At 43.8% G+C, this 16,434-nt stretch overlaps 1 protein-coding gene across 1 annotated transcript in view; it reads left to right on the top strand.

The window, feature by feature from the left end:
• Window positions 1-16,434, top strand: part of fras1 (Fraser extracellular matrix complex subunit 1) — a 173,068-nt gene that overhangs the window by 107,541 nt on the left and 49,093 nt on the right. Inside the window, exons 29-32 of the mRNA XM_076105022.1 lie at window positions 1,021-1,105; window positions 7,148-7,471; window positions 15,298-15,457; window positions 15,560-15,738. Of these exons, the coding sequence (XP_075961137.1) occupies window positions 1,021-1,105; window positions 7,148-7,471; window positions 15,298-15,457; window positions 15,560-15,738 (748 nt within the window). The remainder of the gene's footprint in view (window positions 1-1,020; window positions 1,106-7,147; window positions 7,472-15,297; window positions 15,458-15,559; window positions 15,739-16,434) is intronic.

Here is a 16,434-nt window from a genome sequence, read left to right as displayed (position 1 = left end):
AAATGTTGGTATTGTATGTTTTTGCAAACCAAGTGATGTCCACAAAACGTGGTTACGGTTAGAAAAAACATCATGGTTTGGGATTTTCTTCTAATAATGTTACAATGTAACAACCTAACAACATCGTAACAATGTAACTTAACAACGTAACTTAACAATGTAACGTAACAATGTAACGTAACAATGTAACTTAACAACGTAACTTAATAATGTAACGTAACAATGTAACGTAACAATGTAACTTAACGTAACTTAACAATGTAATTTAACAACGTAATTTAACAACGTAACATAACAATGTAATCTAACAATGTAACTTAACAATCTAACTTAACAATCTAACTTAACAACGTAATTTAACAACATAACGTAACATAACAATGTTGCATAATAACGTAACATAAGATCGTAATGCAAGATCATGACGCAAGATTGTAAAGCGACATCACAATGCAACATTGTAACGCAACATCATAATGTAAGGCAACAAAGTTATGTTATTTATAAAGTTAGAATGCTGACCCTTTAATAAAGGTCATCATTGTTTAATATCCAAAACAATAAACATGTATTGTAGCTCTGAGATTGGCCGTGTCCGAGCCCTCAGCCCCAAGGACTTGTGGGTAATAAGCCTCGTCTTTATGATGCTGAGGCGGCTCGGTGAGAGGAGACGTCGTTGATGAGGAGTGTGTGTGTGTGTGTGCATGCGTGTGTGTGTGACGTGACTGTTCTCCTCTCACCTACACAGCACCGAGGTGATTAGATCTAATGACTACACAATGGACTCATTTTCCCAGAAAGCTCCAGGGTTAACTAAAGGCTTTTTGTAGGTCATGTTTAGTCAAAGTGACGAGCTTTGATCTCTTTAATTCAAGGCTGTTTATTAGATGATCTGATTTCAAGTGATTTAACAATATCTCTTTCTTTCTCTCTCTCTCTCTGTCTCTCTCTCTCTGTCTCTCCCTCTCTCTCTCTCTTTCTGTCTTCCTTTCTTTGTTCTTTCCTTCTCCCTTCCTGTAGGACTGGTGAGTTCTCCTTGCGTGTCGCTGACCCCCAGCTGTTTTCTCAACCAGAAACCATTCAAGTTCAAGCCGTGTCAATGCAGGTATGTACTGTATAATAACACAGACACTTTCCTCAGCTCACTCTTAATGACACACCTATTTCAACAAAGACTCGAGAGAAACAAACCGTCCTAAACACAACACCCACAGACTGTAAATTATTGCATCATAAGCGTATTCTCCCGGCAGAAAATTGACTACAAATATAGATATCTCATAAAGATGTCTGCTGTGCAGGTCAATTCAGTAACATTACAGATAACAGAGAAAGATACTCTGCAAAGGCACATTTGTTTCCAGATTTAGTTTCCTGTGAAACACTATCTGGGTCTGTGCTCCGAGGTTACAATGCAAAGTCCGTACTTGTGTCCTTGTTGAGAAAGTTTTGCCTCGGAGAGAAAAGTATAAATTTCAGTTTCTAAAAACCTTATACTGTTTACTGTTGTGCTTTGATGGCACGATGTCTCGTTCTCACATTGACTATCAAAGTTTCTTATCTTTTGTCAAGTGAGTATCTGATGGATAAATATGACACAGCGAGCAGAAGAGTGTAAGAGGAAAGACACTATCTCACTCTCTACGAGCAAAACCACGAAAACACCATTTAGTGCTGCAGTAGTTATTACTATTTTATCAATATTTGCCCTGTCAGACATCTAACTTAATCTGTATTTGACTTTTTAACAGTTATAATAAGAACAACTAGATCCTGTAGTTTACAACAAGATAGCATGCTGAGCTAGCTACATGGTTAGCTTGCTGCCATGATTGTGTAGAACATAGATTCCCTTCCACACACAGTAACAACACATAGACACAGTCAGCTGAGAACTTCTTATATAGTTTATTCATCCAACAACATAAAGTACAGTAAATAAAAACACAGAAATGTGAGAGAAGCTTTACCGTCGCTGTGGACGGCAAGCGGCACTCAGCCAACAGTTAATCTGGAAAACCTGACAGCTCTTTTTTTTTTTGTAGCCGTTTTTGCTGCATCATCCCAGCTGATCTGCAGTCCTCACAGTTTTTTTGCCTCCGTCCCAAAGCACTGATGCCAGGGCCGTGATTGGCCGACGTCGGCCTCGACAGCGGGGCCGTGATTGGTGTTCAGCTGACCTCTGATTTTAGCCCAAATATGGAAAATAATGAGGAAGAAGGGATTAAAGGCTCTCTCTGAGATGATGGGTTAGTGTGACAGCTGTGCGTGTGTGTGTGTGTGTGTGTGTGTGTGTGTGTGTGTGTGTGTGCGCGTGCGTGCGTGTGTGTGTGTGCGACACTACAAAGGAGAGAAAGTGACAGACGGTTGATAAATAATAGCAGAACTGAAAGCGTGTGTAACTAATTACAGTAATGATGTAATTACCTGAGTGAAAAATGTCTATTAGGAAAAACAAAATCATCCATATCTGTCACAGGAAGCACCAACTTCCAGGCAAAATATCTTGTTTTAAAAGGAAGCTTTGGTGCAGTTAAGTGTATTAGTATTATAATATACATATAAACGATAAAAAACATAAATAAGGTAATTAGTTTTGCAGGTGAGGAAACGTTTGTTGGCTCTGAGGGGCTCCTAGATCTCAGACATTATTACCTGCTGATAAGAGCGGTAACAAACAGATGGAGGCAACTCCTGTGTTCTGTGAGGTCAAATTACAGTTTTCTTTCAATGGAGTCTTGTTGCTTTGAAGAGAGCGTAGATAACAGCTTCAGTTTATTTTGGAAAGGTCTGTCTGACAGCGAGGAAAAGCAGCAAACATGTTCTAAAAGTCCTGAAAGGGATAGACTTTGTTTTTTTTGGTGGACCTTTCTTTTAGGTGGCTAAAATATCTCCATTGTCTCCAAGCTCATTCAATTCACACACATTTATTTTTCAATCATCTGCCTCACAAACTTCCATATTACTGGACATGGATCCTGTTTATCTACGTAAGTTATGACGTTGAAAGGGCTCTCATTCGCCTCTGCAGTATTTGAAATACCCCCCCCCCCCCCCCCCCCAACCCCAGATGGCACATGGGTAATTTACAGACATACCCGACAACAAACGCGAACTGTCTCTCCGTGCTGTTTTTCCGTCTTTGAACTTCTTCGCTCTGACAAAATGCAGCCAGCAACATGTCACAAAGAGGAACATACGCAGCCGGAGTGCGATCCTTTCGCTCCTTTCTTCATTCATTCAACATCAAAGAGCAACGGAAACGCTGATGTAACCTTCAGTGCTGTTTCCTGTCTCTGGAAATAGAGATCTTGTCAGTATTTGGTTGTAGATTTGCTTTGAAAGAAGCTTCCACGTGTTTAAACCTCATTCTCATTATCAGCAGCACAGCGTATTGTCTGTAGATAGTCGCCCCCCGATGGACATTAGAGAGAATGCAGCTTCAGCCTGCCTCCTCCTCGTCTGCCCAAATCACGTAACCTTGCGTTGCAGCTTAATTAACAACATTAACAAGAGGATTTGTTTTTTGCTAAATCTCTACAAGAGGACACGTTTCTACTGTTGCAGCCCGACTGAATCCTCCCTAAATGCAAAAGGCATTGCTGGAAAGGTTGACTGAAGCGGGATGGCATTGAGAAGAAGACTATTTGTGATATGCAGCCCCCCACGTATAGAAAAAAAAGAGAAATAGTTGATTGAAATCCCCGTCAGATCTGCAGCCAGCGGGCACCTCAGAATGTAATAGCCTCAGGAATGAGAGATCTGAGCTGCAGATAAAACGAGTCCAAACGCTCGTCAACGATACGTCAAATACAAGAGAAGAAGATTCTGAGCATGCTCAGTGAGATTAATTTCCTTTGACGGTGTAAACAAATAGTAATTAATAGTAAAGCATAGCTAATTATTCTTTATTTATAAAAATGTGGTGCAAAAATGGACTCATATGTGAGGAATAAACTTCTAAGTTGAGTTGCTGCTTAGCGTCACCTCACAATATAAAGTGATGGAAGCCCATGAATGCTTTCAGTCATCGTGACGTCATTCGTTGGTTTGTGGACTGATGTTATGAAGCCTCATGTTCGGCGATTTTGCCGTTGCCATGTTGTTGTTGTTTTTGCAACCGATGAACAGAAGTGACCACATTAGGACTGAGGAGGAGTGACGTAGAGACGCCGTATACGTCTCTAGAGACCTGTCAATCACCGTGTAGCCCCGCCCTAAAGCATCCCCTGCTTTATGGTCTGTTTGACTCTAAATGGACCATAATGTACCAAATGAACATCATGCTGTATTGAAGAAGACTTGAAACTAGAGATTGAGACCATAAACTCATGTTTACAATGTTTACTGAGGTAATAAATCAAGAGAGAAGTAGAGTCATTTTCTCATAGACTTCTATACAACCAGAGGAGTCGCCCCCTGGTGGACACTAGAGAGAATGCAGCTTTAACACATGAAGCATCGGCTTCACTCGTCAGAACCGGAGGTTGCCGCCTGGCTTTACGTGTGCACACAGATACAAAGTAACCAGAGTTTTAAAAAATCGACACCTTAGAAGGCGTTTTCAAAAATCCTGAAAGGTTTAAGTGACCTAAAGGTCTGTTTGCGTGTGGACGAGAGGCCAAAACAGAGAGGAAAATATCTGTTTAAAGTATATGTGTAGACAGGGCCTGGGTTCAGAATGGTGTCTGGAAGTAAAAGTTTAAAGTGTGAAGTCCAGAACAAAATTGTGTTGTGTAGTGTTGTGACAGCGAGACACAACAACATGAGAGCTGAGCTGTAGATAAAAGGCCTTGTTACCCACCGAGAGGTCGTACACGGCATCAACTTGTGAAACACTTCCACTCTCTGCAATCCGGCACGATCACAGCAGGAAGAACAAAACAAAATAAAGAGCCGAACAGAACAACAACCCACGAATCAGCACAAAGAAAACCCACTTCTTTTTCTTCCCCATCTTGTTGAAGTGCTGCAGAGCCCCATGGGTGACGACAGCTTTCTCCCAAACACGAACCTCACCTCTCCCTCACCTGTGACGGGATGATAAAAGGTCAACCCTGAGTGGGCCTAGTGTTTGTTTTCGTCTGCCTTGAGCGGGCGGGGGGGGATTTCTCTGGTTGCCTTTAGTGAGCGGGCATGTCTTAGCACGATTTCAAACCGGCACACACTCCCACTTCAGCCTCTGCCAACACATCTGAAACCTTTTTGTTTTCCTCCCTACGACCTGCTGAAGTGACAACACAGGGTTTCACGTGGACGCCCGAGGGCCCGGTCGCCTGTCTCTTGGAGATAATTCCTCTCCGTCTGAAAATGTGTCGCCAAACAACCCCAAAAAAATCGGAACAAAAAGGGCAAAGAGCTGCGGCTAACAACATGCACCCCCCCCCCCTCGTGTTTCAGTTCTGTGTCCAGAGGTCACTTTGGTTCGAAGACGCACGCACACAGAGAGTGTGTGTGTGTGTGTGTGTGTGTGTGTGTGTGTGTGTGTGTGTGTGTGTGTGTGTGTGTGTGTGTGTGTGTGTGTGTGTGTGTGTGACTTCCCACATTTCTCTCTCTGGCGCCAGCTTGTTTGATACCCCCTCTCTTTGCTTAAGCTGCTGCTGTAATGGCAGAAAAGAGCTGGAGCTCCGCCAGCAGCCGTTGAGTGCAACGAATTGGACCCGAGCCCCTCTGAGCGGCTCGGAGCTCCCCGGCCTGCCGGCGGGTTTGATTTAGGGCCACGGCGGAGCGGCGTCTACCGGCGCCGCCGACGCTGCCAGGCTGGCCCGCTGACAACTTCTGGCAGAGAGTCAGGTTGAAATGAACTGCGTCAGTCTCGTTATTTTTGGTATATATATATATTTTTAATCTTTCTTTGTTGTGTTCTGTGTCAGACACACAGAAGATGCAAATGCATTTCTATCCTCAGTACAATCCTTTATTGACTGATTAACATGGTCATGTATGCGTGAGCAAAGTATCCTCAACGGTTCATATGATATCTTACAGAAAGTTCTTTAGTGATTTTTTCATTCGTGTTCCCTTCAGCAGCACCAGCGATCAGTGCGCCTGCACAAGCCACTGCAGTGTTCAGACAACTAAACTACATTTTGGGTTTGTGTTAAGTTACAAATAAGTCAACATTGACCTCTGGCTTCACACATGAGCAGCGGCCTCCTTTTTACACCTTGACCATGTCTCTATGTGGACTTTATTCTTTTATTTTAATTTCCCCAAAACTGTGCAAAAAATAAAAAGTACCGTTCACATTAGATCAATACTCGTTACATTGTTTGAACTTGTATTCAGGTAGTGTCTGTACTTGTGCGGATGTGCGTTGGTTGAAAGTTCCTACAGACGGCGTCTGTTTACGTCTGACCTGATGAATGTTAATCCAATACTCACTGTTCTTTCACCTCTTGTTTGGTTTGTTTGGTCTCCACCAACTCCTGACAAATCTGTCTCTGTAGCTTCCGATTCTTCCACCGTCTTCACAGACTGTCGCTGACTCTGTCCTGCTGTCGTCTGGTGGGTTTATCAGAGCTTGGCCACTGAAAAGTCTGCTGATTACAGCATTAAATTGTTGGTTAATAAGAACCCGAGTGAGTCAACTGTACATTCTGTGTAGCTGTAGAGCAAAAGCAACGAGCTAACTGAGGCTAAAGCTACATAGATGTGCAGCGTTGGTGTTGATTCTCAGTGGGACTGAGTTTTAATTATATCAAAAATATAACTTAATAGATCTCAATCTCTTTTTAACAATGAGTACACGTCTAATCCTTCACACACACACACTTCATGGTACAAACGGACACATACTGAGCTCTGGGTAAAGTCGTACCCTTGCTCACTACAGGAGGCCTCCAGCTCTCCCCGGTGCTCCTGAACTGACTTTGTGAGGTGAAGCTTTCCTTCAGGTACGGCTGAGTGCAGCTTAATCAGGCTGCCCTTCATCCTCTTCATCTCCCCCGGGGAGAAAACTCATCATCTTATCTTAATCAATTTGGGAGAAATTCTCCTCTTGTTCTCTCAGCCATCCTTTAAAATGTTCACGCTGATGCTGAAACTTTGCTCTTTACTGTTAAAACAAAGTGTTGTTTGTGTTTGTGACTTTGTCTCGTCTTTCAGATTATAAACCAAAAGCACGATCTCACTCTCTCTATTTCAGCCTCCGAGGGTCGTGACTCTCGCTCCTCTCCCCGTGGAGGGCCGCGGCGCCGTGGCCACCATCACCAAGTCGGTCCTGCAGGTGGACGACCCCGACAACCCGGCCGACGTCCTGGTCATGGTCCTGCAACCGCCCCGCCACGGCCGGCTGACACGTCTCAACAGCGACCGGGCCATCGGCCGATTCAAGCTGGAGGAGCTGTCGCGGGAACGGATCCGGTACGTCCACGACGGCTCGGAGGGGACGGAGGACGGGACGGTGCTGCAGGTCAACGATGGCCACAGCTACAGGAACATTCTCCTCCAGGTCCACATCAATCAGAAGGTAGGGAGGACAGACGGGGGGGTCGATGGTATTCATGATGTTTAGATAGCATGTTTAATTTAGAGTCCTGCTGCTCTCTGGCTCAGCTCAAACATCTCTGCAGAGGAGAGAGACCTGCATCGATCCTCTATTAATACTGGAGGAAGTTCTTTCCTGGAGGTTACACCACTGAGCCAAGCTAGTGTGTTGCACCTCAAAGCTTCACCAGCTGTAGTTTCCAGACTGTAGCTCATACAGGATCATCGTGGTGGATTGAGCAAAAGTGAATTTAACAATCTCACAAAGGTGAGACGACAATAAGTGACAAATCTGCTTCATGCTGGATATCTCCAGCACCTGCATTCATTACGTTCCACAGCTTTGCTATGAATTGTAAATGTTTTTTAGGGACGGCATAATGAGGCTTTCTTTTTGCATCTCAATGTATTCTGAGCTGCTCTCTGGCAGCAGGAGAAACTTTTATGTGTGGAAGCTTTAAATCCAAATGAAAATACTTTTTTTTTGTTATAATCGGTTTTAAAACTGACACTCGAGAACTTTATTTCCTCCACAAGTTTACAGTTCAGAAGTTAGGAGGAGAAGGATGTTTAATGGAGACACTTACAAGTGATCAGATTCAAGGCGACTGCATTTGTGTCTCAGCTGAAAAGCAATTTTTTTTAAAGTGTTACTTATAAATATTGGATCTCGTAAAATATTCCTGTTGTTTTGCTACACAGCTGAGTGACGTTGACATCCACTGTAGTCCTGTAAACCCCTTTAATCGCCTCAACGTTCAGCATTACTGTGATTACTCTCTGTGTGCTCTGTTGCCTTTATCCCTGAAAATAGTTTGCTGGAGTCACAAGCTCACCTTCGTATATTTAAATACTGAAACAGAAAGAGCCGGTCAGCCGGTGTCCGTCCTCTGTCATCGCTTCTGGTGACGTTTTTATGACAAGGACGTAATTATCTGACAACAAGCGCCGCAGCCGCCGCGACCGAAGGGGAGGGGGGGGGGGGAGTGTGTGTTTGGTATGAGATACATTTGGCAGCTCACTCAGTCACTAAACATGAGCACACACACACACACACACACACACACAGAACTGGAGACGAAGGCAGGACCTGCGTCTCCAGACTTGGTGAAAATTGTATTTACTCTGGTGTCTTTTTCCACCAGATGTCCACCGAAGGTAAACCTCCACGGCCTTTGTCCACTTGCATAAAAAGGGCCCATAATGTTCAGTCAAAGCCTAAAAAACAGTCAACTCATTGTTTTCTGTTGACTGTTTTTCAGAAACCGGGTTATATTAATAACAAGTTTTTAAATCATAAGCTTTGTGAATATTTTTTTTACCTTCAAATGTTTTTTATCTTCAATTTTCCAAGCAGTCAAATCTCAAGTTCATCAAATCTTACACTGTCAATCCAAGTCTAGTAGTTCTTTCTTGAACCGATCTGACTTGTGTCTGAGTTTCAATTTGGTTTCTCGTGTCTAAAGTGGACACACACACACACGCACGCACGCACGCACGCACGCACGCACGCACGCACGCACGCACGCACGCACGCACGCACGCACGCACGCACGCACACACACACACACACACACACACACACACACACACACACACAGACACACACATGCTGTATCTGACTCACAAAGACTTTCCTCCAACAATGTTTTAACTGTCTCAGCAGTCCGAGGAAGTTCCTGCGCCCAGCTTTGGTTTTAGATTGCATTGGAACAGAAAAGCCTTCACGTGATCCTGAACATCCACCTCGCTGTGCGCCGGTTGGACTTTTGTTCCCGGCGGCAGAGACTTTTTCTTTTCCAGTGATATATTTTTTGCTGCAGGTTTTGGAGGGCAGCTCTGTTTGTCTGGCTGCATACAGATGCTGCGCTTCAGGCTCAACTCCTCTGCTTTTTCTTCTTCTGTAAATCAATATCATCCCACTCACACACACACACACACACACACACACACACACACACACACACACACCAGTATCCATTTACTGTATAGTGTCCTGATGCTGAATTATGTGGCGCGTTAGACAGAGCAGGATGGAGGGCTGAGAGAATGCGCTTGATTTATATCAGAATCTTCTTGCACTCGTCCCAGCAGTGTCCCCCAATATATATCTGTGCTGCCTCCAGCTTGATCTGCACGGCTGCATCACCACAGAATAGAAATCAGTGAGGACATTTAGGGAGAGGAGCACCAGCCACTGCGGGGATATTGTCTTCTCCCAGCACGACAGAAAGGAAGAAGAAGAACAGACGAGGCTTTGTTTCACTGCTGCCATGCTGTGCAGATAAAAGAGGACGATTTGCATAACTTCAGCCGGGACAATACACCAACATTCTCTGGTTGTATTTTCATGGAAAACAAATTCTGCTACGAAAAGTTACAAGAGAGCACTCCTCCTACTGCAGAGGAAGCTTCACTCATTCTCTGGTGCTCTTTACTGCCGTACTGCATCACACAGCAGCTGTGTGTGGTAAACATCAGACGTCATCGACAGCAGGATGCTCAGGTTCAAATGGAAGTTAGAAAAACCTCCTGCTGCTGCAACACTGTAGGCCACCTGCCGAGGGGGGGGGGGGGGGGGGGGGGGGGAGCTCACAGCTCTCAAACCTGTGAGAAGTGGAAGAGAATCAGGAATTAAGATCAACGCACTAAAACCCGCACAATCTGCATAAAGCTCAATGGAGACTCCGTGAACCCGGACCTCCACAGAGCTCAAGAATAAAACCCTGAGTGATTATCGGCTCCGCCTCGACTTTACCAAAACCCGAGTCAATGAATCTTTAGTTTTCATTGCGGGCTGCTTTCTCTGGCGCTCTTTGTGCCTTCCAAACCCAGCGGTGCCTGTCGATGCCGGGCCGTGGCGCGGACAATAGCATTCCCTGGGAGTTGGATTAGGGCGCTCTAAAGCGGGACACTAATCAGGCCCTTAATGACCCTCTGATGGATGGACTCTCTGAGTCTGAGCCCCCGGAGCTGAGCTGCAGCTCGGCTGAGTAGGAAGCAGGACCCTTGGCTTTCAATTACTCTCTGGAAGGAGAACACTGTGAGCCTCTGGAAAAAATCCTTGAGCTCTTCTGTTCCTCTGCAGAAATGGAAGGAAATGATATATATATATATATATATACACACCGTATATATATATAAATATAAATATATATATATATATATATATATATATATATATATTTATATATATATATATATATATATATATATATATATTTATATATATATATATATATATATTTATATATATATATATATATTTATATATATATATATATATATATTTATATATATATATATATATATATATATATTTATATATATATATTGTCAGTCTAATAGCGGCTTTGTTGTCAAGCAGAGTGCTACGAGTTTAGCTCCACTCCCACTGAGCGCTCGCCTTCACCGTTGCTTGGGAATACCATGATTAGTTTTGAGTTTTCTTTCTTTCTTTTCAGCGCTACCCCACATCAACGAGTCTGTGATTACACTTCTGATTGCAGTGATTTGTTTCCGTTAAAGCCGGCGGCCGGAGTCACGCAGCCCCCGATGTTTGCTTTGGCACGCGCTCTGATTTCACACACAGCAACGCCTCGTCGAGATTAAATTCGAATTTGTTGCCGATAAAGATTCAATCTGCGTCCTGTGACTTTCTGTTTGACGTGTCCATCAGCTCGGCCCGTTCACCTCCCCCCCTCTGCTGGAGTTATGGAAGAATGAGAGATGACAATGTCATTGTTATTACAACAGCATGACCGTCCCGGCCGGCAGCTACAGCCCATGTTTTATGGATGATGCCGACTCCATCTCGGCAAAGCCATTCATTTCTGTTTTTGTGGATTGCAGCCAAAAGCTCTCTCTGGCCAGCACCGGCTCTATTTACAGTCCCTCTCAGGCCCGCTGGCTCACAGCCCTTTAAAGGTCTCGGATTATTCATCTTTCATGCATTTGTTATTTTTTATTTAGTACTGCGGCTAAGAAAAAAAAAAAGTTGTTTATTTTCTATGATATATTTTGCAGCATCGGCTGATGGCCTAACAGCCCCTCACCTCCTTATGTAATATGTAACCCAACTCTTTAGTAGATACAGTGATTAAAAATAATATATAAAATATATATTTGTATTGAGGGTGCAAATGTAATCTGTGGACATGACTGACCAAATCATTTGTGTGATTTTGGTGACCAACCAGCATCCTGGTGCAGCATGAGGTTACATCAGGAAGGATTTATACATAATCATTAATACACAGTCAGCCTTTTCTCCTAAAGATTACGTTCCCATGAAACTAAACTACATTGTGAGTTACGTTTTGAATGAAACGTAGTTTGTTGCAGGTAATGTTTGTCTGTGACGTATCATTCTTCAGTCTTCGTGTAGAGAGGGTTAGATGGGTCAAACTAACAGGACTTTCACCCAGGAGACCGCTGTCCATGTCCTGCGTGAAGCCAAAGGTCAATGTGTACTTATTTGTAGCGTAAATAACATCACAAACAAGTCCATTTAATAACCTTTGAATAATAATTCATACTTTCAAGAATATGTTATTTAGCTTTGGCAATAATGTAACCTGAACATTCATCCCAATAAAGCTTATTTAAGCTTTAATAAGCTTTTTAATGAACTTAACCAAGTAGTTCTTTTGCTTAGTAATCATTTATTGTTTTGTTTCAATTTGCAACGTTAACCGCATATTTAAACAGTTTAAAACTGCAACCGTAATCCGGAAGAAAATACGTTTCAGTGCAGTTTAGTTTTATGGAAACCTCATTTTTGTGAGACAGGGTTGAATTAGTGAGCGAGCGAAGTTAACTTCTCTCATCCAGTTCAGAAGCAGAAGATGGTGTAATGTGTAATGTTTAATGTTTTAAGAGCTGGTTTTAAGCCCAAGTTAAAAGTCTTATAAAAGTCTTAAGACAGGCCTCAAGTCCTTAAAAACAAGTCCACCTCGAGTCACAAAGTCTTCATAAGAACGTCCAGTTCGTTTCCAATTGCAAGTTTTTCACGTTTGTGAATGTCGACCATTGAAATGGTTCATAAGGAGATCTCCCCGTCGCTGTCTGACCCCATTTAACCTCATGAATTTACAGCATTTCAAGTCTCAAGTTAAATCACGTGTCAAACAAGTCATAGAAGTCCAAGTCAGTTGTTCGTCTCTGCTATGTGAAGGAAAGGACGCTTGTAGTTTTGCTTAACGTGAACCAGTCCGATGGTTGTTGATGGAGTTGAAGATGAGCAACGTGACGTAGCGTTAGCTCTATATCCTCAGCTTTGCAGCAGCACTAAGTAAGATGCCTTAAACCAACGGCTCTCAGACCAATGAGTCATTGAGTTCTGAGTTCATCACCATAAATTCCTCTCTGATATTTGTTTAATTCACCTCAGTTGTCTCTCGACATTCCCCTTCTCTCCAGTTCCAATACCGTCAATATGAAATCACACAAATCCAGTTCCTTGCTCTCTCCCAGAGGTCAAACAGCAGATCAACTTCCACCAGCATTTAATATTCTTTGCACCTGAGTGAAGGAGATTCGACCTTCTCGAAATCTCACTCCGGCGAGAAGAAAACCCCACAACTCATTAGACTTGTGTGTTATTCAAGACAGAAAATTAGAAGAAATAACCAAACGAGGGAGCAGCTGCAGGACAAAGAGTCAGAGGTCTGGGGAAATCAGGAGTATCGGCAAACTTCTAAATCCTCCGACCTCCTTCATTCTGTGGAGTGTGCTGTTTGTGGTGTGAGCGTCCTTTAAGGACCTCGGTGTTCATCAGGAGAGGCTGATAATCTCCTGGATGATGTGGTCCTCTGAGTTAAACGCCTGCCACGCTGACTTATGTGTTTCCTCTGCGGCTCGTCTGCGGTTCTTCGCCTGCTGCTGCTCCGCTGAAATAGTGCGATTTGGATCAGCCGAGCGGCAGGCAGCCGGTCGGCAGGTTGTTATCTGCAAACACAGACTGCCACACACACACACACACACACACTCTCTCGTTGTCACACACACCTGTGCACACTCTTGTAATCTATTATCGCCCACTGACACAGTGTTTCTGCCATTACGCTGATCTCCTGCAGGGAACTCTGTGTTTGTGCTGTGTCAGCCTGCTCTCCTGAAAATGACAAAGAAACTGCATTGTAAATGACGTTTTAAGGGTATTTTTTAACTGGATCACAGTTGTTTTTGAGATATCACAAATACATTTCTAATCAAAGTCTGTGCAGGGAGAACTTTGGTTCTACCAAACACAGGACTTTCACCCAGGAGACCGCTGTGCATGTCCAGCGTGAAACCAAAAGTCAACGCTGACTTATTTTAATTTACGTCCGTAACTTATGTCTCATAACAAACGTGCACATTTTTTTGCCAAACCAGGATGATTCTTACCAAACATAACACCTGAAAGTAATGAAGAATGCAGTTTAGTTCGATAAGAGACAGTTTTAGTATTTCTCTCTCTTCATATCAGTGATCCGACAGTTCATTGAGTGGCCGTCTTGATGAATTGAACAGGTAGAAAGATAAACAAGTGTCCTGCTGGAGGATAAATCCAGCTGAGGGGATTTGTTTTACAAAATGGCAACCCCCAAAGTTGTTCTTATTAATGGTTCATAACTGATGTTCTGTGTGTCTAAGATACCCGTAGATATGTTCTATCTCAGGGTATCTTTTTAGGAAGTGGTATCAAAGTTTTTTCCTTTTAAAATAGATTTCTGCAACACTTTTTGGTTCAAGTGTTAATACTAGTGCAATACTAACATCCTTTAGCCAGGAACGTTGATTTAGTGTCACCTCCTGAGGAAAGCAGAGATGTAGGTTCAGCACACTGGAAACAAATACCTGTGAAAATGGCCACACTTTAAAATAAGAATATCGTTGTTTTTCATTTGACATTCTTACTGTCAAGAGTTGCCAACACAATATATGTTTTTATATAAACTAGATGACTTGTAGATCTTTTAACTTCGTCCAGCTGTAAACTGCGGAGCTTCTGTGTACAGAACAGATATCAGGTTGTTGTTGTAGATGCATAATAAGTGTGTAAGTCTGTTTTTATTGCGGCAGCTGGTTGTCTCGGTGCGTGAGAGAGTTTTTCATCTTACCTGCTCAGATGTCCTCCAGCGACAGCGAGTCCTCCACACGCTGCGAGCTTTCTCTGCAGCTCATCCTGGTCCTTGTTCCTCTGCCTCGGATCAATACAGCGTCACGAAAACAAGTCTGATTCCACAGTTTCGCTGACAGCTCTGAGCACAGATTGCTACGCTGCTTCTGATCGGCGGAGCTGACTCGAGGGCTCGGCGCTCCGGTGACACTGCGGCTGATTGACAGCTGTTAGGACGGGCTCCCGGGACTCACAATCCTGAGGTTACAACAGATGTGGAATTAAAAAACAAGCTGCGCAAACTGTGACAAAAACAAAGTGAAAGTGGCATCAGGCTGCACCTGAGGAGCAAGGACTCTGCTGTTGTTTAATTCACCACGTTAGAGAGTAAATGTGATTTAAATAACTCTTGATTATGCGACGGCACCTGTGGCTGATTCGAACTAACGTCCAGGTCATGAAAGCTTTTATATTTGAATGAAATACCTGGCATCTGTTGAGCTCCTCCCAGGGGAAACTAACAAACATTTATTTTATTTTTCTGCTTGGATCCATCTTGACAAAGCGTTCTGGTGAAATTCGCAGACAGACGTTGGTTTTAAAAAAAGGGAAAAGTCGTTTTAAGTTGAGCAGATCTTGCCGTATCCAAACAGAAACCAACCTCACTGTTCTGAGGGTGAACAGCTTTAATGTGTCTGTTTCAGGCCGCGGACTCTCCTCACACGCTGTCTGTGCCGGTGACCTGGGTGAAGGAAGGAGGCATGGTGCGGCTGGATAAAAAATACCTGCAGGCCGACTACAGGGGAGTCAGCAGCGATGACATCGTCTACACCATCGTGGTCTCAGAAGGACAACCTAAATACGGTACGAACTCTCCAACGAATTCTGGTGGGATGTGATTCCGGTCACTACGATTATTATGTGACGTATAACAGCAGTTCATCTCCTCCTCTGTAACCGTCTCAGGTGAGGTGGTGCTGGTGTCCATGCCAGCCGACGGCCCCGCAGAAGGCTGGCGCCCCTCGCTAACCGACGACCGAGGCTTCACGCCCACAACCTCCTTCACCCAGCAGGACGTCAACGACGGCACCGTCTGGTACCGACACTTTGGCGGCGGCAGCGACAGCGACTCCTTCCAGTTCCAGGTCAGCACTGGTTCTCATACAGCGGACGTGTTTCAGACATCCATCACACATCATGTGTCTGATAGTTATGCTTCAGCTTTACTGAGACACAAAGCATGCTTTCCTGCTTCACGTATAGGTTTTCACTCCTTTTCATGAAGAAGAGGGTCGAAGTTCAAGGTGCCATGTTATGACGAACTCCCAATTGATGCATACTGCATGCAGCAGCACATACTGTGTAAGTGCAGCTGCAGTTTGCACTTAAAGTAAAAAGCGATTTGGAACGCGGCTTGTTGGCTCAGCGCAGCCAGTGGAGTCATCGTTGTCGCTGGTTCTGCGTGAGGCGGTATCTGCTCTTTCCTCCAGTGTCTCAGTAGAATCCGTCTAGCTGTAAAAGCCAAAAGCTTTTCAAAGGAGTAGAAGTTTAGCAGAGTCTTTGACTGTCCTGTTCAGGGTTATTTGTTTCTACTTTGAATCTGAAAAGTAAACATATGAATTATGGGTTTCCCCCGACAGTGAACCATTATATCAAACGTATTTAAGAGGGAAAACACTGTCGGGATACACGCACCACAAGGTTGTACTACTACTGTACCTATAAATAATCTCAGAAAGAAGATAAATTAGCTGTGAGACGAGGAAGCCCCGGGGGGGCCGATAACAGCGTCTCACCCCCGAAAGTAGAAGAGGAGGAGACGGTGACAGAGACGCATGTCG

Source organism: Anarhichas minor, unplaced genomic scaffold, assembly GCF_050575085.1.
Source record: "Anarhichas minor isolate MPS153535 unplaced genomic scaffold, ASM5057508v1 ptg000030l, whole genome shotgun sequence".
Classification (NCBI taxonomy): domain Eukaryota; kingdom Metazoa; phylum Chordata; class Actinopteri; order Perciformes; family Anarhichadidae; genus Anarhichas; species Anarhichas minor.
This window is presented reverse-complemented; position numbering and strand designations above follow the sequence as displayed.